General features: G+C 51.2%; 2 protein-coding genes across 2 annotated transcripts; both read left to right on the top strand.

Annotated features, from left to right (window-relative positions):
- The first annotated feature begins 6899 nt into the window (after positions 1-6899).
- On the top strand, positions 6900-9654 carry SIGMAR1 (sigma non-opioid intracellular receptor 1). The gene is made up of 4 exons (XM_052645031.1): positions 6900-7139; positions 7272-7472; positions 7606-7698; positions 8628-9654. Exons 1-4 carry the CDS (start codon positions 6989-6991, stop codon positions 8852-8854), a joined length of 672 nt encoding a protein of 223 aa, XP_052500991.1. The 5' UTR covers positions 6900-6988; the 3' UTR covers positions 8855-9654.
- Positions 9655-16765: 7111 nt separating this feature from the next.
- ARID3C (AT-rich interaction domain 3C) lies at positions 16766-23450 on the top strand. The gene is made up of 7 exons (XM_052645406.1): positions 16766-17089; positions 18932-19004; positions 21058-21241; positions 21391-21674; positions 22393-22575; positions 22804-22893; positions 23350-23450. The coding sequence occupies exons 1-7, from the start codon at positions 16766-16768 to the stop codon at positions 23448-23450; spliced, it is 1239 nt and encodes a 412-aa protein (XP_052501366.1).
- The last annotated feature ends 917 nt before the right edge of the window (positions 23451-24367 follow it).

Raw genomic sequence — 24367 nt, 5'->3', positions numbered from 1 at the left:
CCCCGGCCTCGATGATTGAACAGCCGCCGGCACGTGACAGCCCGAGGGTCCGCCCTACCACCTGGGGGCGGGGCTCAGGACTGACTACCCCTACAGGGGGCGACTCTGATGATCCCACTCTAGGGCCAAAGCCACTAACTACCCTGAAACAGCCTCTGTGAAACTGCTTACTACAGATCCCTCAGCTCCAGGATGCTTAAAAGACTTCTTTGCTGCATTAAGTCATTTGGTCATTCATTCAGCAAATATTTACCTACTGAGCATCTACCGCGTGCCAGGAACCTAGGCTCCATGTGGCGCAAAAGGATGTCCCTGTGTGCACAAGCCATAGTCTCAGCCCTCCCAGAGCTGACATTCTAGGATAGGTAAGGGTATAACCCTGGATCCACAATCACCTCACTTACCTGTTCAGGGACTCTGGTGGAGGAAGAGCAAGGGGATGGGGTATGGGGCTGTGGCGTTTGATCTGCTCCACCTAAACCCTGGCTTCAGGAACTACTTAGAGTAGTGGGTACCTCACTGTAACCATATGCTAGCCCCACCAGGCAGCAGAAACAGGCTTGGGGAAAGGGGGCTAACTAACCATATTCTCTCTGTGTGTCATATATACAGACACACACAAAGCACAGGAAGTGGTCAGGGTAAGAAGGCTAGAAGAAATCTGAAATTGTGGGGAGGACAGGACTATCAGTAGCTCCAACGACCATCTGGGTGAGGTCAGGGGTGTTTCCTTTGCACAATCCTGTCACTTCTCCAACTTTTCCTTGGATCAAACCAGTTGGCTAAAACTAGAATAAATATCAAATTAATTCCTCCCCTGGCACTTTATAGAGTCATCTAAATATTGCCTGAACCTCCTCCCCATTTCACAGTGGAGAACAGACACCTCAAGTTCATCCAGAGGATAAGTGGCCAAACTGAGATGTGGACCCAAATTTACAAGCTCTTCCTGATGCTTTGAAATGTCTCTGAGACTTCAGTGAGCTTGCCTTTCTTTCTTCCTTTTTTTTTTTTTTTTTTTTTTTGGCACACCATGCACAGGATGGTCAGCTCCCTAACCAGCGATTGAACCTGAGTCATGGCAGTGAGAGCCCAGAATCCTAAACACTGGGCCACCAGGGAACTCCCTCAGTGAACCTTAAGATAGAAACCTAGTGAGCTAGGAGCTGGGCAATAGCAGGAAGGCCCCTTCCCCCAAGCCACACCAGGTCAAGCCAGGTGTTTTGCTGAGCTCAGATGTAAAAACTGGGTCTTAGGTCATTTACCTTATCTCTGCCCCAGGGGCCTCAGACTGAAATCTAAAGCCCACCACTAGAGGGCAGGGAGCTGAGAAACCAGAGCTTCATATATCCCATTGGCTGCCCATGAAATAGGGAGCTGCTGCGCTTCAGTCGTGTCTGACTCTGTGCGACCCCATAGATGGCAGCCCGCCAGGCTCCCCTGTCCCTGGGATTCTCCAGGCAAGAATACTGGAGTGGGTTGCCATTTCCTTCTCCAATGCATGAAAGTGAAATAGGGAAGGAAAGGGATTAAAAAATCTGCTTTTTGTGGAAAGGGCATGTTGTCTGCTAACAATAAATATTGCCACTGCAGCAGCCGCTGTAGCTGACCCCACAGTGGTGTGCCCAGAGGGGAGTTCAGGATGAAGAAAAACAGGAAGGGTTATGTGCTTTAAAAAAAAAAAAAAACTATTTATATTATTTATTTTTGGTCACACCACATGGCATACGGGATCTTAATCCTCTGCCCAGGGATCAAACCCATTCCCCCTGCAGTGGAGGCACAGACCACTGGACTACCAGGCAGTTTCCAAATATTCAGCCTTTTTTTTTTTTTTTTTTTTTTTGCCATAGCATGTGAGATCTTAGTTCCAGGGCCACAGATCCAACCTGCATTCCCTGCATTGGAAGCATGAAGTCTTAACCAATGGACTGCCAGGGAAGTCCCAGCAATATGTGCTTTGGTTACTGGTTTCTGTCTGACTTACTTCACTTAGCATGATAATCTCTAGGTCCATCTGTGTTGCCATTATTTCATCCTTTTTTTATGGCTGAGTAATATTACATTGTGTTGGAGAAGGCAATGGCACCCCACTCCAGTACTCTTGCCTGGAAAATCCCATGGACGGAGGAGCCTGGTAGGCTGCAATCCATGGGGTCGCTAAGAGTTGGACACGACTGAGCGACTTCTTTCACTTTTCACTTTGATGCATTGGAGAAGGAAATGACAACCCACTCCAGTGTTCTTGCCTGGAGAATCCCAGGGATGGCAGAGCCCGGTAGGCTGCCGTCTATGGGGTCACACAGAGTCGGACACGACTGAATGACTTAGCAGCAGCAGCAGCGATATTACATTGTGTATATGTACCACATCTTCTTTATCCATGTCAATGGACATTTAGGTTGACTCCATGTCTTGGCTATTATAAAGAGTGTTGCAATGAACATTAGGATACTTGCATCTTTTCTCTTTTTAATATAATTTTATATTTGTTTTTGGCTGTGTTGGGTCTTCACTACTTTTTGTTGTCTGGGCTTTCTCTAGTTGAAGTTAGCAGGGGATACTCTTTGTTCTGGTGCATGGGCTTCTCATTGTGGTGGCTTCTCTTGTTGCAGGGCATAGGCTCTAGGCTCTCAGGCTTCCATAGTTGCAGCAGGTGGGCTCAGTAGTTATGGCGCACAGGCTTAGCTGCTCTGCCACATGTAGAATCTTCCTGCACCAGAGGTCGAACCCATGTCCCCTGTATTAGCAGGCAGATTCTTATCCAGTACGCCACCAGAGAAGACAGCAAGCATCTTTTTGAATTATGATTTTATCTGGATATATGCCAAGGAGTGGGATTGCTGGATCATGTGGTAGCTCTATTTTTATTTTTTAGGCAATCTCCATACTGTTCCCCATAGTGGCTGTACCAGTTTACATTCCCACCAACAGGATAGGAAGGTTCCCTTTTCTCCACATCCTGTCCTGAATTTATTTATAGACAATTTGATCATGGCCATTCTGACCCGTGTGAGATCATACTTTAGTGTGGTTTTGATTTGCATCTCTGTAATAATTAGCCTCTCTCTTTTTCTAAAACAGTGTGTGCTGGAGAAGATTTCTGAAAGACCAGGTAGGGGAGCTGCAGACCTAGACAGTCCCAGAGGACTCTTCCTAAAACAGCATGGCAGAGACCAGAGTTTTCGGCTAGTCCCTGCTACTCAGGATACTGAAGAAGGGTCAATTCAGGAGTGTCACAGAAGACAGAGCCAATACAAAAACATGTTCCCTCAGTCTTGCAATAATCCCTTTCTAAATCTTTCCCTTCTTAGTTAAAAGTATCTCAAAAAAAAAAAGTCCATCTTCCCAGCCTCTACTCTTATCTGCACGGTACACTGTAACAAGTCTTTTGCCCTTTAGTAATCAGGATAAATAATCTTAGTTGCTGTAACAAACAACTCGCAAACTCAGTGGCTTAGCACCATAGTCCACTGAGGGAGAGAGGAAGCGCTCTGTCCCATGCAACATTCAGAATTCTCTACTAACTGCTTAACTATATGTAACTATGATAATAGATAAGGCAAGAGAGAATGTGTCAATAATTTTACAGATTTTAGGAGCCAGACTTTGAAATGGCATACATCATTTCTGCCTATGCTTCACTGGCATCATTTCTGCCTATACTTCTCACCTAACTACTGAGTAGACTGGAATATAATCTGGCCGTCCAAGAGCAAAAGGAATGGATATGTGAATGTATAGCAACCTCTCCGCTACATGTCCCTCCTGAGAAACTGAGTGACCATTTCCCATCATTTAATAGGACCACTCAATTATATTTGACTGTGTTGACCTCTCATTCCATCATTCTCATGGGTGAGGCTACAGTTTTCCAATTCTCTTCTCCTTTATGTTTTATTTCTATAACTAGCACATGACAAATTGAAGAAAGTAGGGAAAACCACTAGACCATTCAGGTATGACCTAAATCAAATCCCTTATGATTATACAGTGGAAGTGAGAAATAGATTTAAGGGCCTAGATCTGATAGATAGAGTGCCTGATGAACTGTGGAATGAGGTTCGTGACATTGTACAGGAGACAGGGATCAAGACCATCCCCATGGAAAAGAAATGCAAAAAAGCAAAATGGCTGTCTGGGGAGGCTTTACAAATAGCTGTGAAAAGAAGAGAGGCGAAAAGCAAAGGAGAAAAGGAAAGATATAAGCATCTGAATGCAGAGTTCCAAAGAATAGCAAGAAGAGATAAGAAAGCCTTCTTCAGCGATCAATGCAAAGAAATCGAGGAAAACAACAGAATGGGAAATACTAGAGATCTCTTCAAGAAAGTTAGAGATACCAAGGGAACATTTCATGCAAAGATGGGCTTGATAAAGGACAGAAATGGTATGGACCTAACAGAAGCAGAAGATATTAAGAAGAGGTGGCAAGAATACACGGAAGAACTGTACAAAAAAGATCTTCATGACCCAGATAACCATGATGATGTGATCACTAATCTAGAGCCAGACATCTTGGAATGTGAAGTCAAGTGGGCCTTAGAAAGCATCAGTATGAACAAAGCTAGTGGAGGTGATGGAATTCCAGTTGAGCTGTTTCAAATCCTGAAAGACGATGCTGTGAAAGTGCTGCACTCAGTATGCCAGCAAATTTGGAAAACTCAGCAGTGGCTACAGGACTGGAAAAGGTCAGTTTTCATTCCAATCCCAAAGAAAGGCAATGCCAAAGAAGGCTCAAACTACCGCACAATTGCACTCATCTCACATGCTAGTAAAGTAATGCTCAAAATTCTCCAAGCCAGGCTTCAGCAATATGTGAACTGTGAACTTCCAGATGTTCAAGCTGGTTTTAGAAAAGGCAGAGGAACCAGAGTTCAAATTGCCAACATCCGCTGGACCATAGAAAAAGCAAGAGAGTTCCAGAAAAACATCTATTTCTGCTTTATTGACTATGCCAAAGCCTTTGACTGTGTGGATCACAATAAACTGTGGAAAATTCTGAAAGAGATGGGAATACCAGACCACCTAACCTGCCTCTTGAGAAATCTGTATGCAGGTCAGGAAGTAACAGTTAGAACTGGACATGGAACAACAGACTGGTTCCAAATAGGAAAAGGCGTACATCAGGGCTGTGTCTTGTCACCCTGCTTATTTAACTTATATGCAGAGTACATCATGAGAAACGCTGAGCTGGAAGAAACACAAGCTGGAATCAAGATTGCCAGGAGAAATATCAATAACCTCAGATATGCAGATGACACCACCCTTATGGCAGAAAGTGAAGAGGAACTAAAAAGCCTCTTGATGAAAGTGAAAGAGGAGAGCGAAAAAGTTGGCTTAAAGCTCAACATTCAGAAAACGAAGATCATGGCATCTGGTCCCATCACTTCATGGGAAATAGATGGGCCAACAGTAGAAACAGTGTCAGACTTTATTTTGGGGGGCTCCAAAATCACTGCAGATAGTGACTGCAGCCATGAAATTAAAAGACGCTTACTCCTTGGAAGAAAAGTTATGACCAACCTAGATAGTATATTCAAAAGCAGAGACATTACTTTGCCGACTAAAGTCCATCTAGCCAAGGCTATGGTTTTTCCTGTGGTCATGTATGGATGTGAGAGTTGGACTGTGAAGAAGGCTGAGCGCCGAAGAATTGATGCTTTTGAACTGTGGTGTTGGAGAAGACTCTTGAGTTCCTTGGACTGCAAGGAGATCCAACCAGTCCATTCTGAAGGAGATCAGCCCTGGGATTTCTTTGGAAGGAATGATGCTGAAGCTGAAACTCCAGTACTTTGGCCGCCTCATGCAGAGTTGACTCATTGGAAAAGACTCTGATGCTGGGAGGGATTGGGGGCAGGAGGAGAAGGGGACGACAGAGGATGAGATGGCCGGATGGCATCGCTGACTCGATAGACGTGAGTCTGAGTGAACTCTGGGAGATAGTGATGGATAGGGAGGCCTGGCATGCTGCGATTCATGGGGTCGCAAAAAGACACGACTGAGCGACTGAACTGAACTGAACTGAACTGAGCGCATGACACCACATGCCAGACTCTAACTGCTTTGTAAATATTAACTGGTTTAGTCTTCATCACAATAAACGATGTACTTTTATTCATCCCATTTTACAGATGAGAAAATTGAGTTACAAAGAGTTTAAACAACTTGTCCAAGATCACACAACTAGTAGGTGGCAGAGGCCAGGTTTTTAATCCAGTCAGTCTTTCTTATCACCGCACTATGCTGCCTTTTTTCTGCTTCTTCTGCTTCTCTTTCTTTATCACTCCCCCGCGGCTGATAACCTTCAGTTGGTTTACAAGGCCCTGTCACATTTTGTGCTTCTGAATAAAGAATTGTCGGCCCCCGGAAAACCCCACGCTGTGTCTCTCCTCCATGCCTTTGCTCTTGGAGAAGGTCTCACCGGCTCACTGCAATGCCCTTCCCATCTCTCTTAAAGACACTGCTCAAGTGTCACCGCCTCCAAAAGCCTTGCATACGTTCCCAAGTTGAAGAGCCTCCTTCTCACCATCTGTGCTAACAAAGGCGGGCATTTACCATCACAAGTCCCGGAAGGCTCTGCTTCCGGGTTCACCTGCTTCACCAGTCAGTGAGCCCAGAAGGGCCAGTCCCTTCTGCGTTTCACTGCCATCCTCTCCTACCGCAAGTAGGACGGCAGTAGGAGAGACCCCGCCTAGAGGCCCGAAGGCCGGCAGCTCGGAGGGCTTGGCCCCGCCCCCTCGCCTGACGCGTGCGGCGGCTCCCCGCCCCCTCGGAGCTCCCGGCTCCCCGCTCCCGGAGAGATAATGGTTCAACCCGAGAGGCGGTGCCCCGGCGCCCTGGCAGTTCCGATTGGCCAGGGCGAGCCGTACCACGGCGGTGGCGGGGGAACGGGTAGTGGACCGCGCGCCGCAGACTCGGAGGCAGTGAGAGTCACAGCCTCCCGCCTCGGCACCCCCTAGCGCTGCACTGTGCCAGGCCACCCACCGGGATGTGTTGGGCCGTGGGCCGGCGGTGGGCGTGGGCCACGCTGCTCCTGGCGGTCGCGGCTGTGCTGGCCCAGGTGGTCCGGCTCTGGCTGGGCACTCAGAGCTTCGTCTTCCAGCACGAAGAGATAGCGCAGCTGGCTCGGCAGTACGCGGGTGAGCCGGCGGGTGAACGGGTGGAGGACCACGGGGTTGGGGCGGGCCGGGCCGAGCTGGAGGTTCCGGGAGCACCGTTTCCCAGTTCCGGACCGGTGCTGGCCCTGACTCTTGTTCCTCTACCCCCGCCAGGGCTGGACCACGAGCTGGCCTTCTCTCGGCTGATCGTGGAGCTGCGGCGGCTGCACCCGGGCCACGTGCTGCCCGACGAGGACCTGCAGTGGGTGTTCGTGAACGCGGGAGGCTGGATGGGCGCCATGTGCCTTCTGCACGCCTCCCTGTCCGAGTACGTGCTGCTCTTCGGCACCGCTCTGGGCTCTAGCGGCCACTCGGGTCAGTGCTGGCAGCGGGCCGGACTGGGAGGCTGGGGCTATACAAAGGCCCATGCCCTCCTTTCTGCCGTTTGGCCAAGCCGTAGGATGCTACGGATACCCTGGTACTCAGTGTCCATTTGATTGTTCCTCAGGGCGCTACTGGGCTGAGATCTCGGATACCATCATCTCTGGCACCTTCCACCAGTGGAGAGAGGGTACTACTAAAAGTGAGGTCTTCTACCCAGGTGGGTAGGGTGACTTTGTCAGAGAGGTGGGTCTTTTCATTCTTGGGTACCTGTAGTTGGGGGAAGGAGCGATGCCATGGAAAAGGGGGTGCACTGAGGGGCCCTCCACCTAGTTCCTTTGCCCTCCAGGTAAGCCACAGGTGGTTGGTGAGGCAGTGTTGAGGGTTTCTGTGACTTTTCCCCTGTCCAGGTGGAAACATAACCTCCTGTTAACCATGTCTGATTTTTAATCATCCAGTATTCCCAGCAGTTACTGGAGTCAGTTGGGTAATCAGAAATGCTGTCATGCCCCAAGACAAGGCAGACAGTTGTCTCCCCTTTTTTGTATAATGAAGCATTTGGACTGCTGAGTAACTTTGGTGTTGAATGTTACAAGCATGGCAGGCATGAGATTTCCCTGACAGTCCAGTGGTTACAACTGCACTCCCAGTGCAGGGGGCATGGGTCAGATCCCTTGTCAGGGAACTAAGATCCTGCATACTGCACAGCACAGCAAAAAAAAAAAAAAAAAAAAAAAAAACACCAAGTGTGGCAGGTATTGTAATTGAACAGCTACATTTCTCAGAAAGCCTAGCAAGTTTCATATTCATCTCACCCTATCTAATAGGCCCAGCCGAAGTTTAGCTAAACTTCTGCTTGACATGAGTGAGGCTTGGGAATGCAGACTTCCATGGCTCCCAGACAGTGGTGCGGGGCCAAGTGAGACTTCCCCCACGAGAGGACATGAGCCAGGTGATACCACAACGGAAAGTTCAGGAGTGGCCACCTTAGCCCCTTACCCAACCAAACCAGTGAGGTAAAGCTTTTCCTTTCCTGAAGTTGCCTATCCATTCCCTATCCCTAGAGAGCCTATAGGCCAGGGGTGGGGGTGGCCATGGAAGGGGAGGGCAGGGCCCGGATCCTCAGGTGGTTGCTCCCTGTCCCCCCAGGGGAGACAGTGGTGCACGGGCCTGGTGAGGCAACGGCTGTGGAGTGGGGGCCAAACACATGGATGGTGGAGTATGGCCGGGGTGTCATCCCCTCTACCCTGGGCTTCGCACTGGCTGACACTGTCTTCAGCACCCAGGACTTCCTCACCCTCTTCTACACTCTTCGAGCCTATGCCCGGGGCCTCCGGCTGGAACTCACCACCTACCTCTTCGGCCAGGACGCCTGACCAGCCAGGCCTGAAGGAGGACCTGTGGATGGACAGGAGCGGGCGGGCCCGCACACATCCACTTGCTGGAGCCCATGTGAACAGACAGGAACATACCACACGCAGATACTGAGTTCCTGATGTATGAGCAGGGACATACATGCTTATACAACCAAACATAGAGAGTCATGGGAATACATGAGACACACATTCAGATACTGAATCCTGTGTGTATGGCAGCATTCACACCCATCCAGAGAGGGAGCCCCACGTGTACCAAGGGAGCCAGGCATGTTCCAACACACATCCCACAAGCTCGACTCACTAACTCAGGCCTCTCCAGAACCTCTCTGCCCCTAGTCAGAGCTCTGGAGTTAGGGATGGGGGTGGCTATTTCAAACTGCCTGGGTCTGAACCTGCAGCCCAGCAGCCATTGCTTAGGGGGGATAAGGGAGGAGAGGGGCTGCCTTTGGAGGCTCCCTTCACCTGCAGCTATGATTCCCTTCCCCTTCATCTCCCATCCTCACCATATGCCTTACCCCTTTTTGTTCCCCTGCTATGCAAGTACCCTCATGGTCTGTCCCCTACCCTTTGGAGAACCAGGAGAATGGAAAATGCTGAGGTCACACCTCCCTCCAGGGTATGATGGGGAAGCTGGCCTCAGCCCAGGGCCCACTGCTGGGACGAGTACCTGGACAGGTGGGCCCAGGTCCAAGGGGCTGTTGCTGGCCTAGAGATAGCCTTTTCTGCGCACACACCCATCACAGCTTCTGGACACTGCCCTTGCTGCATTCTTTGTCCATCTGTCTATCTCTGTTAATAAAGACCTGTTGAACAGTTTCATTTCTTTTTGTGTCTGAGCAGCAGGAAAACCTCTAACTCCTGGAGGCCTCAAGAAGGTCTCTCCCTCACTGTGTGATTCAGTTTATATGACAGCGGCTTTTTACTCAATACTTAAGTGTTCCCAGGAATCACCCGCAGGCTCATTGACTCTATGGATTATTGTGCCCAATCCCCAGAGATCAGTTCTGGGTTGAGGCCTTGAGATCAGCATGTTTAATAAGTTTCTGTCCACCAAGTTTGAATGCCACAGTTTAAGAAATTCAAGGCTAACTGAGGTGTGTGTCTTCCTCTTGGTGTCTTGGTCTTAGCTCTGCTAGTGCTGTTCTGGGAACAGTCCTGGGATTCCTACCCTGAATGATCACCGGGTGGCAGTGTGCAGCCACTTTTGAGCTGTAAGGCAGCGTCATTCTCCACCTGCTTTGTACCAGGTTTCCAGGGTAGCATGTTCACCTCCACCCAGAGCAAGAGTTCCTCCTCTCCAGTCTGCTTTTTCCAGGATCCCTTACTTCGGTGGAGGCTCCCAGGAGTGGGCAGCAGGCACACTATTTGGTGATGTCTGAGGTAGTGAGGGCTGGGACTAGGATGAGATCAGAGAGGTGCCTGAAGTGCACATTCCCACGGGCCCTGCACTTGCCTCACCCTCCTACCTTGCTCTGAGGTTGAGCAAGGCTCAGGCCTCACTTCTTCACACTCTAATATATTTAAAATGGAAGAAACATGGTTATAAAAAATGTCTTATTCTAAAAATTTGACATTCTAATGAACAAAAATACAAAAGACTACATATATAACCACTGAGAACATCAAAAGTCTAAATTGGTCACACAGAATGAATGTGAGGCCCAGGCAAGAATGCCTCCTGAGAGTCCACCACCACCATGTCAGCCATGACAGGCCCTGGCTGCAGCCTCTCCGTTTGATCACAGGTTGCAAAGTCAAGCCTCAGAATTTCTCTCACCAGGAAACCCGCCTTTGCCTCTAGGCTTAGAGCCCACACCTATTAGGGACGCCCCAGCTCCCTGTGTCATTTCTTTCTTTCACATAGGACTGAGCTCCGAGGCGCCTCCTCATCTCTGCTGCTACGTCCAGTGGTTATTTCTTCTCACTTTAACTTGACACAATCTTAAAACGCTCGTGTCGCTCAGAGGACACTACTCTTCCTTCTTTGCCTCCTTTGCTAGATCTTGCTTATTTCCTCAACCCCTGACTTCCCAGGTCTATACTGCTCTGAGGTGATTGCAACCATTTCATGACTTTAAATATCATCTAAGGAATCCCCTAGCAATCCAGTGGTTAGGACTTGAGGCTTCCACTGCTGGGGTCTGGGTTCAATCCTAGGTCAGGAAACTAAGATCCCACAAGCCACATGGGACAACCATAAATAAAGAAGTACCACCTATATGCCTATAAACCAGCTATACTGAGATACAATTGATATGCAAGGTTTTATTAATTTTAAGGTATACAATGTAATAATTTGATAAATGTCTATATTATGAAATGATTACCACAAGTTGACATTCATCACCACACAGTCATAATTTTTTTCTTTTAATGAGAGGTTTCAGGATCTACTCTCTAAGCACCTTTCAAATATGCCATATAATATTGTTGACTATAGTCAGTATGTTGTACATTACATCCCCAGGACTTACTTATCTTATAACTGGAAGTTTACCTTTTGACAACTCTCATTTCTCCCCTGCCTCCACATTACCCCTAACCTCTGGCAACCACCAATCTGTTCTCTGTTTCTATGAGTTCAGTTTTTTGTTTTTTTAGAGTCTGCATTTAAGTGAGAATGTATAACATTTGTCTTTATCTCATTATGTCATTTCACATAATACTCTCAAAAATGAATTGATAAAGAAAATGTGGTATATATCTACAAGGAATATTATTCAGCCATGAAAAAGAAGGAAACCCTGCCATTTGCAACAGTGGTTGGAACTTGAGGACTCTATGTGTCTTGAGTCATTTTTGGTCTCTGAGCTCCAGATTCAGATAGCTGATTACTTTTATTTTCACTTGACCCCTTCATTTGGTCATCTAATTGGCATCTCAAAATGTTCAGCACAAACTGATTTCTCTCCCAATCCTGCACCGCCTGCGGTCTTTATGGCCTCAGTTAAGAGCACCTCCACTTACCCAGGTGCTTTGGCCAAACACCTTGGAGTCATCTTGGATACCTTTCATTCTCTCACATTCTACATTCAAGACATCAACAGATCCTGTCAGATTTATCTTCAAAACATATTTAGCATCTTACTACTCCTTGCCACCTCCACTGTTACCACCCTGGTACAAGCCATCATCATCTCTTGCCTGGATTACCGCAATGGCCTCCTAACTGAGCCTCATGCTTACATCCATCGTGGAAGGTCAGAGTCAGACTCTACAACCAGAGTCAGACTTTCACTCTTTGCTCAGCCATTTTCAATGGCTTCCCATCTCATCCAGTCCTTCACTGCCTCCAAGAACTTATTCCAAGGTCCATGTTACCTCTGACCAAACATCCAACTGGTCACCTTGGCCACTGTGTTCTAGACCAGTGGCCTTGCTTTTCTTCCAATACATCAAACTTCCACCTCAGGATATTTGCACCTGCTGTTCTGACTGCAAGGCTCTTCCCTAAGTATCTGGATGGCCTTTCCTCCCCTCCTTCAATTCCTGCTCAGTGAGTCCTTCCCTTAACATTGGGTAATATCAGCCCTTCTGTGTTGGTTTTCAAATAGTAAATTTTTGATACTCTTCCTTTTAAGAAGTGAAGCCTAATTCTCTTCCCTTTAAGTGTAGGCTGGACTTAGTTATGTACTTTTAACAAACAATATATGGCATAAGTGACAGTGTGTGACTTCTAAAACTAGGCTATAAAAAGCTCTCTTCCCTCTTTAGTCACTCTTTCTGGGGGAAACTAGCTGCCAGGTTGGGAGGACACTCGGACATGAGGTCCTCTCTTATGGAGCAGCCCAGCTGGGGAGAACAGCCTCCTGCCAACAGCCATGCGAGCAAAGTGGATCCTCCAGTCCCAGCCAAACCTTCAAATCACTGCAGCCAACATCTTGACTACAACCTCATGAAAAACAGTCAGCACCCCTCAGCTAAGCCACTCTCGAATTCCTGATTCACAAAATAGTGAAAAAATAAATGCTGTTTCAAGCTGCTAAGTTTGAATGTAATTTGTTGCACAGTAATAGGTAACTAATACACTATTCCCTTTCTATTCCCTCAACCCAGATTTATTTTTCTCCATTTTGCTTATTATACACACTATATATTTCTCCCACTGGAATTATGCCACTATAATAGGGACTTCGCTATATTTACTCCTGTGTCCAACAGTGCCTTGCATAACGTAGGTGCTCCATAAGTATGTGTTGGATGAATGGAGGTTTAGATCTATCTACCTGTGAGGTACAGGCTCAGAGCGGGGCTATATACGGGTATAAGATGCCTTTCTTCGCAGATGGAGAGAGAGAAAGAGAAACCAGTTTCCAGTCAGCTTATTCCTTCTCCTCTGCTCTTCCCCGTTGTGCCTTCCTAGCCTAGACCCAACCAGAGAAGGCAATGGCAACCCACTCCAGTACTCTCGCCTGGAAACTCCCATGGATGGAGGAGCCTGGTAGGCTGCAGTCCATGGGGTCGCTAAGGGTCGGACATGACTGAGCGACTTCACTTTCACTTTTCACTTTCACGCATTGGAGAGGGAAATGGGAGCCCACTCCAGTATTCTTGCCTGGAGAATCCCAGGGACGGGGGAGCCTGGTGGGCTGCCGTCTATGGGGTCGCACAGAGTCTGAAGCGACGCAGCAGCAGCAGCCTAGACCCAAACGTGAATATACTATACTTCTTTTTAAAAAACATAATTTTATTTATTTTTGGCTGTGCATGGTCTTTGTTTCTGCGCAGGCTTTTCTCTAGTGGTGGGCTGGGATTACTCTCTAGTTGTGGTTCGAGGGCTTCTTATTGCAGTGGCTTCTCTTGTTGCATAGCACAAGCTTTGGGCACTCGGGCTTCAGTTCTTGTGGCACGTGGGCTCATGAATTGTGACTCCCAGGCTCTAGAGCACAGGCTCAATAGTTGTGGTGTGGCATGTGGGATCTTCCCGGATCAGTGATCAAACCATGTCTCCTGCAACAGCAGACAGATTCTTTACCACTGAGCAACAAGGGAAGCCCCACTGTTCTTGAAGCCCCACTTGATTCTTTTCCTTGGCGAGTAGCGTCCAAGCCCCTTATCCCTCTCCATCCCCTCCAAAGCAATCTCCAAACCCTCAGAACTGGAATTCCCTCAAGCCAGTTCCTACCTTTGCAATAGCTGCTAAGTCACTTCAGTCGTGTCCGACTCTGTGCGACCCCATAGACAGCAGCCCACCAGGCTCCCCCGTCCCTGGGATTCTCCAGGCAAGAACACTGGAATGGGTTGCCATTTCCCTCTCCAATGCGTGAAAGTGAAAAGTGAAAGTGAAGGAACCTTACCTTTTTCCCTCTCCGGGTACCTCCTCTCCTCTGAACAGCCTGAGAAGTTGGAGGGTGGGGAGGGAGGCAGGCAAGCTGAGCACAGGAGTTACCTCGGAGGTGGGGCAGCAGAGGGGCTTGACTCTGCCCCAGGAGAACTTACACCACACAAAGCCGTGGGGGCAGGGGGCTTCGGATTTGAAAGTGGTGGGATCACCAAGGCTTCTTGGTGGAGGTGGTGTCTGACTGGCTGTCCGATCTGAAATCTGAGCAGGTGGGCACTGGAGTGATCCAAGGGTATGAGCAGGACTGAGTCTCACTGTGACCAGGGGTGGGCTAAAAGAGAACAAGGGCTTCCTGCCATAGCAGGAAATGAGCTGGGGACAGGATGGAAGCTAGAGCCAGGGAGAGCACAGGGGTGTTACCACCACAGGATCCTGGTAAGAAGAGTTGGTGGTCCAGGCCAGGGCAACCTGTGTCTGAGAGGAACAGACTGATTGGGAGAGGGTGGATGAGGAAGAAGGCGGTAAAACTCACCCCTGAATTTCTGCCTCCTAGAGGAATCTTGGCCCTGGCACAGTTTATCTCAGTGAGTATGAATGACATCAGGTGCCAAGTGCTGTGTTTGACACAGCAGAGTTTCACAACCATGCCAGCTATCACTCCTACAGAGGCCTGATGTTCACTCACGCACTTGGCATCACCTCTGGGTGACCCTCGGTGCTTTTAGTAGGTCAATTTCCTTGGGCATAGGAAGAAACTGTGGAATGTATGAGGGTGCTTAAGAGTGGGGTCCAGGCTGCTAAGGAATGGCATCTCCTCATCTGGAGGATAACTGGGGGCGGGGTGAGCCTGGAGCAGTTGGAAATAGTTACGCAAACATGGGTAGAGGGTGTCTGGAAAAATGGGCAAAATCTGATCACTGTTGAAATTCATGAGGAGTGCCAGAGACTCATTATTCTAGTCACTCTTCTTGGGAATATGTTGACATTTTCCATAATAGAACGTCAAAAGAGCTAAACGCAGTGTAGCTTTGTACCTGCAGGTGGTATGTGTGCCCTGATGTTGGTGTGCAATCAGCTCAGAGACCTCTGAGTGTGTGAGTGCAGAAGTGAGTTCACCATATGTGAGTATGGTGCAAGCTGTAGCGTGCCTGCAGCTGGGGCCAGCACCTAAGCAGGGCAAGGGGAAGTTTTTGCTCTGTCCAGGCCCTGCACGTTCACCCCAGAACCCTGCAGTGATTCTCCTTCTGATCACAGCCAGTCTAGGCATTGGCGCCACAGCATTCCTGTAGGCAAGTGTGTGAGACACGGCGGCGCTGTGCCTTGAACTCGGGACAGAGTGTGTTGGTGTGTGAACACGAATGTTGTTGTTAGGATGCCGGGCACGGAGGACTGGTGTGGGGCCCCTACCCCGGACGTGTGCGGCCGGGGAAGGACCCCGGACCGGAGTTCAGTGATGGGAGACGCCTCACTCTCCTTTGCTCGATCCCAAGAAGCTCTCCAGCGCCCTATCCTCCCCGAATCTGGCTGTGTGGAGGGTGGGAGACACCTGTTGGGGAAGCCGCAGAGCCCCCCCCCGCTCCCGGGGCCTCCCCCTGCCTCCCCGCCCGCCCTGCCCCGCTCGGGTCCCGCCCTCGCGGCCGCCGCCAGCAGAGCAGCGAGTGAGCGCACGGAGGCCGGAGGGGCGCGCGGCGGCTGGAGCGCACGGCAGGGGACTCTGCGCAGGGAACCGAGCCGCGACAGGGGCCGCCCGCGAGGCGGCCTGAACGGAGGGAGCGCCGTGGAGACTACGGGGGCAGCGGGCCGCGCCAGGCTGGTGAGTGTGGCAGCTGGGAGCGAGACCCCGGCGTCCCTGGCCCCGTCCCGGGGTCTGTCCCGGGGGTCCTCTGTTCCCGCTCCTCCTCGGGTCTAGTCCTCAGCCTCTCTGCCTCGGCTCCGTCCTTCCCCCGTCCCTGTCTCTGCCCCGCTGTCTGTTAACTGTTTTGCCCTGTCTCTGTCTAATCTCTTTCTTCCGTCTCTGCCTCCTGCTGCGGTCCTCTCCGGCCCCTCTCTCCCCTGGTCTTACTATTTGTCTGCCTCTGTCTCTCTGTGACTCTCCCTGGACAGCCTGTCACTCAGGCCTTTGATGTTTATCTCTTGCTCCTCCAGCTCCTATCTGCCCAGTCTCTCCCTGATGTCTCTGTTAATCTCATCTCTCCCCGTCTCTGTGTCTGCCTCTCTCCACCTTGGTCCCTCTCAGTCTCTCATCTCTCCCCATCTCTCCGGCCCATCTCCATTTCTGTCCTCACATCTCCCTGTCATTCTCTCTCTCCCCTCCATTTCTCTCTGTTTCTTGGTCCTTGTCACCCTCTTTGATCTGCTCAGTGTCTACCTGTACTCTGTCAATGTCCGTGTCTGTCTCTCTGGGCCCAGTCCCTGTCCTGCTCTTTTTACCCCTCGGTGGATTTCTGAGACAGCGATCTTTCTGACTTTTTCCTCATGCCCCCACTGGTGCTTCCCTGAATCCATGACCAACTCCCCTTGGTTGGATCCAACACCCATCATTCCCTCCCGCACAGGCAGCCCTTTCCTCAGGGCCCCGCCTGGTGCCAGCCCCTCCACCCGTGGGGGGACTGCGCCTGGAAGCTGTCATGGAAGCCCTGCAGAGGCAGCAGGCAGCCAGGCTGGCCCAGGGGGTGGGGCCATTGGCCCCTCCACACCCACCACCACCACCACCAGCACCACCAGGGCCTTCCTTTCCTGGATCCCGCACCCTGGAGGCCCCTGAGAGGGGGTTGGGGGAGGTTGGAGCTGAGGAAGAAGAGGATGGCCAAGATGAGGAGGAAGAAGAAGCTGGAGCAGAGGATGAGGCAGCCGAGGAGAGCCGGCCAGGGACCCGGGGCAGCAGCTCACCTTCCAGCCAGCCCCCTGGACCTCATCCCCACGAGTGGACCTACGAGGAGCAGTTCAAGCAGGTAGGACCCTCTCAATGTCAGGCCCTCCCCTTCCTACTCTTTGGGCAAAACAGAGCAAGGGGATTAATAGCACCCCCACCCCCACTGCGCTCTGCAGGATGGAAGGACAGAGATAGAGACCTGGAGAGAGACAGTGGGGAGACAGGAAGAGACAGTGACAGGGAGGGAGAGACAGACACGCCCGAGAGACGGAAAGAAGGCACAAACCGCGAGGTGCAGGAGACACCCAGAAAAATGGAGGCCGACAGACTGAAGGCACTTGTTGTTGAGGCTGGAAGGGCAAGTGGGAGGGGTGTAGGAATCTTCAAGAATTCTGAGGAAGGGGGATCTGGGAACTGGGGATTCCAGTGCCAGCACTATGCCACCTTCTCCACATCAAGTCACAAGGTCAGAGTCCAGGGACCATTCGAGGTGTCCTGGGATGCCTTCCTCTGGCTTTAAAAGTGGAGTGGAGGTCGCCACTCCATTGGCAAGCTGATATCCACCTCATCTCTTTCTTGTTGCCTTCTCCCCATCCAAATCCTCTTCCTGGCCTGAGTCCTATGGGGTGACAGTTGCCAGCCCATGATGACCACTACAGTCACAGTGGGACTGAAGGGCCCCTGGGCAGCTGGGAATGACAGGACCTTACTCACAGGGCCTTAATTTGAGGCTCTTCATCCCCTTAGAACCCATCTGGATGTTATTCTAAGGCACTACTCTAGGCTGTCATTAGAAGGTGTTATGCAGGGCACTGATTCTAGGTGTGCTATTCTGGTGGTGTTACTCATAGGGTGTTGGTTTGGGGTATTTTCCCGAAGTGTTAATCTGTGGTTAGATTCTGTGGCTTTTGTGTAAAACTTGGACTGTTTCTCAGGGCTCTGTTACTCTGGAGATGTGGCTCTAGTGACTATTTCTCCTAGGTGTAATTCAGAGGCTTATTACTTGGAAAGCACGCGTGTTATTTGCAGGTATCCATCTAAGACTTAGGGCTCAGTTCTTGTGGGAGTGTAGATCTAAAGGTGCATCTCTGGGGTTTGTTACTCATGGGTATTTTTTTACTCTGAGAGTTCCTATTAGGGGATGGAGTGTTACCTGTCGGTGTTTCTCAGGGATTGTTACTTGGGTAAAAGACACTGTTAACTTAGGGATTGTCCCTCCTTGGGGTATTTGAGAGCTGATACTGGAAGTAGGTGACTGAGAAGGGGTGGGAGGATCCTTGGCCTTTCAAGTTCTCACCCTACAGGTCTTGGGTGGTCCAGAGCCATTGGCTTTGTGGCAGCTTCTGAAGTAGAGGAAACTGTTCTTGGAAGGAGATCAGACCAGAATGTGGGCTGAGAGGCCCTAGGTTTCAATCCAGCTTTCCTGAGCATCCACCCTGCCAGAGGGATAGGTTAGAGGCATCTGTGCCCCTCAACCCCAGTCCTGGCACACCGATGTGTGAGCAGCCAGAAACCCTAGCACAAATGAATCAGTGAATGAGTGACTCAGCCATATCTGTCAATTTCCTCAATGTAGAACACAGCACCAGCCTGACTTCCTCCCTGGGGCTCTGGAAGGCAGGCAGAACATCTGCAGCTTTCTCTTCCCTTACTCCCCAGGTGGGTGGTGTTAACTGCCCAGGGCACAGCACTACTAGCCAGTAGAGGGTGTCTGTATATATGGGGGCGGGCGGGGGGGGGGGGAGAATGTCCCTACCTGCCCCCAGGGCAAAGAGCTCAATGCTTTCTCAGGAAGTCTATGTTTCAGAACCTCCTTGCCCCTTCAGCTGGGGTCCTTTATCCAGGGGTTGGAGTTGAAGGGGGTCCCAGTGTGTGTGTGGGGGGTGGATACAGAGCTGGGAAATGACCTGTTTTTCCCCAGCTGTACGAGCTCGATGCAGACCCCAAGAGGAAAGAATTTCTGGATGACCTGTTTAGCTTCATGCAGAAGAGGGGTGAGTGGGTTGATGTAAGGGAGGGACGCTCACGTACCAGGTTCAAGGAAGGGAAACCCCAGGGTTTAATCCTCAGTTTGGGTCCTCTTTGCAGAGATCTGGGCTTGGCAGCACCTATCCTTTGGGTCCTCAATAGCATCTTTAACCTCTGACCCTGCCCCCCTTCTCCACCCAGGGATTAATTAGTGGGCAGCCCGCTGGCAGGTTAATGAGTGTGGGATCAATTGGGAGGGTGGGAGGGTGAAGTGGTAGGGGCTGGCCTGGGGTGTGGGGGTTTCCAGAATTGGGGTACTGGAAATGCCTTGGTTCTCTTCCCTGGCCCTTCCTCCAGCCTTGTCTCTCCTCAGTTTCCCCTTGCTTCAGGCAGGAAACATCCAATGTGTTTTGCAGCAGGAAGGACTGGAATTAGACCCAAGGAAGGACTTCTTGAGGGGTAGGGGGTGCTGTGGAAGAGAAGGAATTCCTTTCCAGAAATCTCAGAGCCAGAAGTGAATGCAACAAGGGTCCATGAAGGGATCAGGGTGGGCGGCAGTTCATCACTTCAGCTTCTCCCCAGATTCATGGGTCCAGAAGACTGACTCATTATCTCTCTCTACAAAGCTAATTAACTCACTCCTAGAGCGGCCTGATAAGCCGCTAATTAACTGGCTGCACTGGCCCCCACCCCCACCCCCTTAGTGCAGCTGGCGGCCAAAGTCCCTCAGGCCCCCACCCCAGGGCCAGGCCAGCACCCCGCGCAGGTCCCTTCCCAACCAGGGACCCTCAGTGGGGCTCCAGGGCCTTTTGCTCCCCAGGAAGGCTGGGTCATTCTGATCCCAATGTCTCCTCCCTGCCCCTTCCTCCTGGTATCCCCTCCACTGGGTGGGATAGTGTGCTCTGAGCAGATCCCAGCCCCCTCTTCCCCCCAGCTCTGCCTCCCTCAGGTCCCTGCCTTACTGTGCTCCCTGTGCGGGGGAGGGTGTCCCGCGGGGCCGATAATTTCCCCCCATTAATCAGACCGCAGCTAATTGTTCGGGTCCAAAGGCGGCAGCGGAAGGGGCCGAGATCGGTAAGGAATTAACTGGGGCCCATCGCTCAGCGCAGACAGGCCCCTTTGTCAGGACCGGCCGGCGGGGGCGGCGGGGACTGCGGAGTCGGCGAGCCGCGGCGGGGGCTGCTTCTTCCATTCACCATCCCCCGGCCTCTGCAGCCACCCAGGGGCCGCTACTTAGAGGAGTCTGGCTCTTCAGCACTATCAGGAAGTCCTTCCTATGGTCTACCCCCGGGGGCGGCAAACTAAAGCCAGGAGGCCAAAGCTAATCGCCCACGAGAAAAGAAGGGGGTTTCACATTTTTAAATAAGGGAAAAATTTGAAAGACGAATAACCTTTCTGGACGTGTGAAATTTGAATTTGCTGCTGCTGCTGCTAAGTCACTTCAGTCGTGTCCGACTCTGTGCGACCCCATAGACGGCAGCCCACCAGGCTCCCCCGTCCCTGGGATTCTCCAGGCAAGAACATTGGAGTGGGTTGCCATTTCCTTCTCCAATGCATGAAAGTGAAAAGTGAAAGTGAAGTCGCTCAGTCCTGTCCGACTCTTAGCGACCCCATGGACTGCAGCCCACCAGGCTCCTCTGTCCATGGGATTTTCAAGGCAGGAGTACTGGAGTGGGGTGCCATTGCCTTCTCCAAAATTTGAATTTAAGAGTGTGTAAATAATAAAGTTTTATTGGACTAGAGCCGCGTTCATTCCTTTAAATATCCTCTATATTCTATTCCTTTAACTATCCTCTCAGCCTGCAATGGCAGAGTGGAGTAGCTCTAAGAGACTGGCCTGGAAAACCTAAAACATTTACCATTTGTTTGGCCCTTTACAGAAGTTTGCCACCCCCTAGGCTAGCCTCCCATCCTTCCTGCTACAGTGGAGGCTCTGGAGGCTGTGGGCTCCGCCTGCAATCCCACCTCCCCATTGCCAGGGCCTCGCCGAGACTGGTCCAGGCAGCCAATTCCTCCACTCTCTGAGGATGCCGGCAGACAGGGTCTTAGTGTCCTGACTCTCTGCTCACCCCTCATCAGGGACACCCGTGAACCGTGTGCCCATCATGGCGAAGCAGGTGCTGGACCTGTACGCGCTGTTCCGCCTGGTGACGGCCAAGGGCGGTCTGGTGGAAGTCATCAATCGCAAGGTGTGGCGGGAGGTCACGCGCGGCCTCAGCCTGCCCACCACCATCACGTCGGCCGCCTTCACTCTACGCACCCAGTGAGGCCAGGCGCGCGCGAGCGGTGGGAGCGAGGCGCGGGAGCTGGGGGCCGGGGGCTTGGGAGGGCCCCCCGAGGGTTCTTGTCCGGGTGTGTGGCTTGATCAGCTGGGCCCAGCCTCCCACCCCACCCCACCCCGTCCGCTCCTAGGTACATGAAGTATCTGTATCCGTACGAATGCGAGACGCGGGCGCTCAGCTCCCCTGGGGAGCTCCAGGCTGCCATCGACAGCAACCGGCGCGAGGGCCGTCGTCAGGCTTACACCGCAGCCCCGCTCTTCGGCCTGGCTGGGCAGCCACCCCGGGGCACTCTTGGCCCCGCCCCCGAGCCCGGGCCCGCCCCGCCCACCCCCGGCCCACGCTCTGCTCATGGCCCCGCCTCCGGCCTGCCGGCCCACGCCTGCGCGCAGCTAAGTCCGAGCCCCATTAAGAAAGGTGTGAGGGTAGAGCGGCTGAATTTTGAGGGTCTCTGAGACCTAGAAGGGTGCTGAGATAAAGGGAACATTAAAATATGGGAACACTGAGGTCTGGGAGGCATCGAAGTATGGGGACAATAAGGACTGATGGGCACTAAGGTTTGGTGTATGCTAAGGTTTAGGTGTCGTGATGTTTGGAATCAGTGAAACGTTGGGAGCTCCGGGGTATGGGTTACCGCGCGGTGTGGGGCTGAAGCTCAGGAAAAGGTCCTTTATCCAGAGCAGCTTCATTCCACACCTGTTCACTGATGGCTTCTATCTGCATGTGGTTTCTGCCTGCTATTTTCCCTGGATTATTTAACAATCAAAAGCAAGGGAGGGGAGTTCAGGATGGGGAACACATGTACACCCGTGGCGGATTCATGGCAATGTATGGCAAAACCAATACAATATTGTAAAGTAATTAGCCTCCAATTAAAATAAATAAATTTATATTAAAAAATAAATTTTAGAAAAGCAAGGGAATTCCCCCAGATTGGACCAACCTAGTCAGGTATATTGGCCTTTTTGAGCTCTCCAGCTTCAGAGCCTCTACGCTGAGACTGGATGGGAGGGGAGATTGAATTTGGTGCTTGAACTTGGGTAACCTCCCTTGGTCCCAGGCCTATGGGGAGAACTAGATGCAGGGACAGAGTTGTTTGGGCCAGGGGAGCTAAATGATCTGGGTTTTTTTCCAGAGGAGAGCAGAATTCCCACCCCTCGACTGGCACTGCCTGTGGGCCTGGCCTTTGGACCTGCACGTGAGAAGGTGGCACCAGAGGAACCCCCAGAGAAGAGGGCTGTGCTGATGGGGCCCATGGACCTACCTCGACACAGCACACCCCCCAGTTTCCTGCCCCGTGGCAAGGTTCCCCTTAGGGGTGAGGAGGGACTTGTTGCTGAGAGGGCTTAGCCTGTGCAATGAGGGAGGACAGACTCATCACCCAATAGGCATTGGAGGTGGGGCAGATAGATCCCTCAGTAGACACTTCTATGATTACAGGTGTGGGGCTGAAGTGGGATGGGGGCTGTCTACAGGGATGGAGGGGGGAGCTTATAGCTGAAATCTAATTCCCCAAAATGTGACTTCCCTGCTCCCTCCGGGACAGAAGAGCGGCTGGATGGGCCTCTCAGTCTGGCAGGCACTGGTATCAGCAGTATCAACATGGCCCTAGAGATCAACGGGGTGGTCTACACTGGTATGGGTCCTGTAGGCTGTTTCTGTTCGCATGAGGTCAGGAGTATTTATGCCGGCATGGAGGTTTTAGACTTTCTCTACTAGCATGAGGTTCAGGGATATCCAAACCTGCATGGGTAACATGGGGTTCAGGGGATTGCTACACTGACCTGGATTAAAGGGGGTGTCTACATGGCATGGGGTCCAAGGCATGACCTCTCTGGCATGAATACCATGGGATGTCTTATCATGGGCTGTGTATCAGTGTAAATGTTTCTTGTTTACATGTTGGAGGGTATCTATATTGGCACAAGAGTCTTTAACTGACTCAAGGGACTTGTCCTCGTTGGTTGTGACAAGGCTCTGTGTGTGATATTCTAGCAATCAGGACACTGACTTTTGTTTCCCTCTTCTATTTCTTTGCCTTACCTTTTCCTGCTTGTCTTTGCCCTCTACCAATTCCTCATCTCTTTGCTAGGTGTCCTCTTTGCCCGTCGCCAGCCTGTACCAGCTTCCCAGGGCCCAACCAACCCTGCACCCCCACTCCCGACAGGGCCCCCTTCCAGCACCTCACCCTGAGAACTCTTACTTGAAATTGAGAGTCCCGACCCCATTGCTGAGGGGGAAGGAGACCCATTCTTCCAGTGTGCCCATTCTAGGACCCAGCCCAGGGAGGTGACCACTACCCACCCCCACCCCCCACTGCCATATGGACTTGAAGCCAAAGAGATTTCTTTTGATGTTACATCTACCTCATTGCCAAAAGGAGGGGACTTCCTCCCTGGCCAACTCCAGCAGCATCTACCAAAGAGTTCTTCCCCCGATAATAATAAGAGTTCTTACCATCATCTCCTCATGTGCTCCCCTGTGCCAATGTCATCTTTAGAATGCCACCTCTTCAAGTCAGACCTGCTTCTCTTCAGGAGCCAGGTGAAGGGATGGGTTGGGTTGTTGTAAAGGAGATGTCCCTCAGTTCATATCTGGATAATAAAGCTGCAATCCCTCCCTCTCCAGTGCCTCCTCTCCTTCTTGTTTGAATCTATGGGTTGGGGAGGAAGAGGAATTATCTGGTATACACAGGCGGTGTTGGGCCAGGGGTTTTCAGGGAGGAAGACAGAATAGCAAAGGCCATGAATAGGAGAACTCAGTCTCACGAATCAGACTACCTGAGTTCAAATCCCAATCCTGCCACATCGGTACAGTGTTGAGTGTTCTTGGGCAAGATGCTTAATTGCGTGAACCTTCATTTCAGTTCAGTTCAGTCGCTCAGTTGTGTTCGACTCTTGGCGACCCCATGAATCGCAGCACACCAGGCCTCCCTGTTCATCACCAACTGCCGGAGTTCACTCAAACTCATGTCCATCAAGTCGGCGATGCCATCCAGCCATCTCATCTTCTGTTGTCCCCTTCTCCTCCTGCCCCCAATCCCTCCCAGCATCAGAGTCTTTTCCAATGAGTCAACTCTTCTCATGAGGCAGCCAAAGTACTGGAGTTTC

The sequence above is a fragment of the Budorcas taxicolor genome, chromosome 8 (genome assembly GCF_023091745.1).
Source record: "Budorcas taxicolor isolate Tak-1 chromosome 8, Takin1.1, whole genome shotgun sequence".
NCBI classification, from domain to species: Eukaryota; Metazoa; Chordata; class Mammalia; order Artiodactyla; family Bovidae; genus Budorcas; species Budorcas taxicolor.
Note: the sequence above shows the minus strand (reverse complement) of the source record. Positions and strands in the feature narration are given on the sequence as shown.

What these genes read in the sequence shown, in the direction of transcription:
- ARID3C (XM_052645406.1), top strand. Translation starts at nt 16,766, where the DNA reads ATGGAAGCCCTGCAGAGGCAGCAGGCAGCCAGGCTGGCCCAGGGGGTG. An exon ending in ACGAGGAGCAGTTCAAGCAG is followed by an intron (nt 17,090 to 18,931) that starts GTAGGACCCTCT and finishes GTTTTTCCCCAG; the next exon opens with CTGTACGAGCTCGATGCAGA. An exon ending in TCCGAGCCCCATTAAGAAAG is followed by an intron (nt 21,675 to 22,392) that starts GTGTGAGGGTAG and finishes GTTTTTTTCCAG; the next exon opens with AGGAGAGCAGAATTCCCACC.
- SIGMAR1 (XM_052645031.1), top strand. Translation starts at nt 6,989, where the DNA reads ATGTGTTGGGCCGTGGGCCGGCGGTGGGCGTGGGCCACGCTGCTCCTG. An exon ending in GCTGGCTCGGCAGTACGCGG is followed by an intron (nt 7,140 to 7,271) that starts GTGAGCCGGCGG and finishes TACCCCCGCCAG; the next exon opens with GGCTGGACCACGAGCTGGCC. An exon ending in GGGCTCTAGCGGCCACTCGG is followed by an intron (nt 7,473 to 7,605) that starts GTCAGTGCTGGC and finishes ATTGTTCCTCAG; the next exon opens with GGCGCTACTGGGCTGAGATC.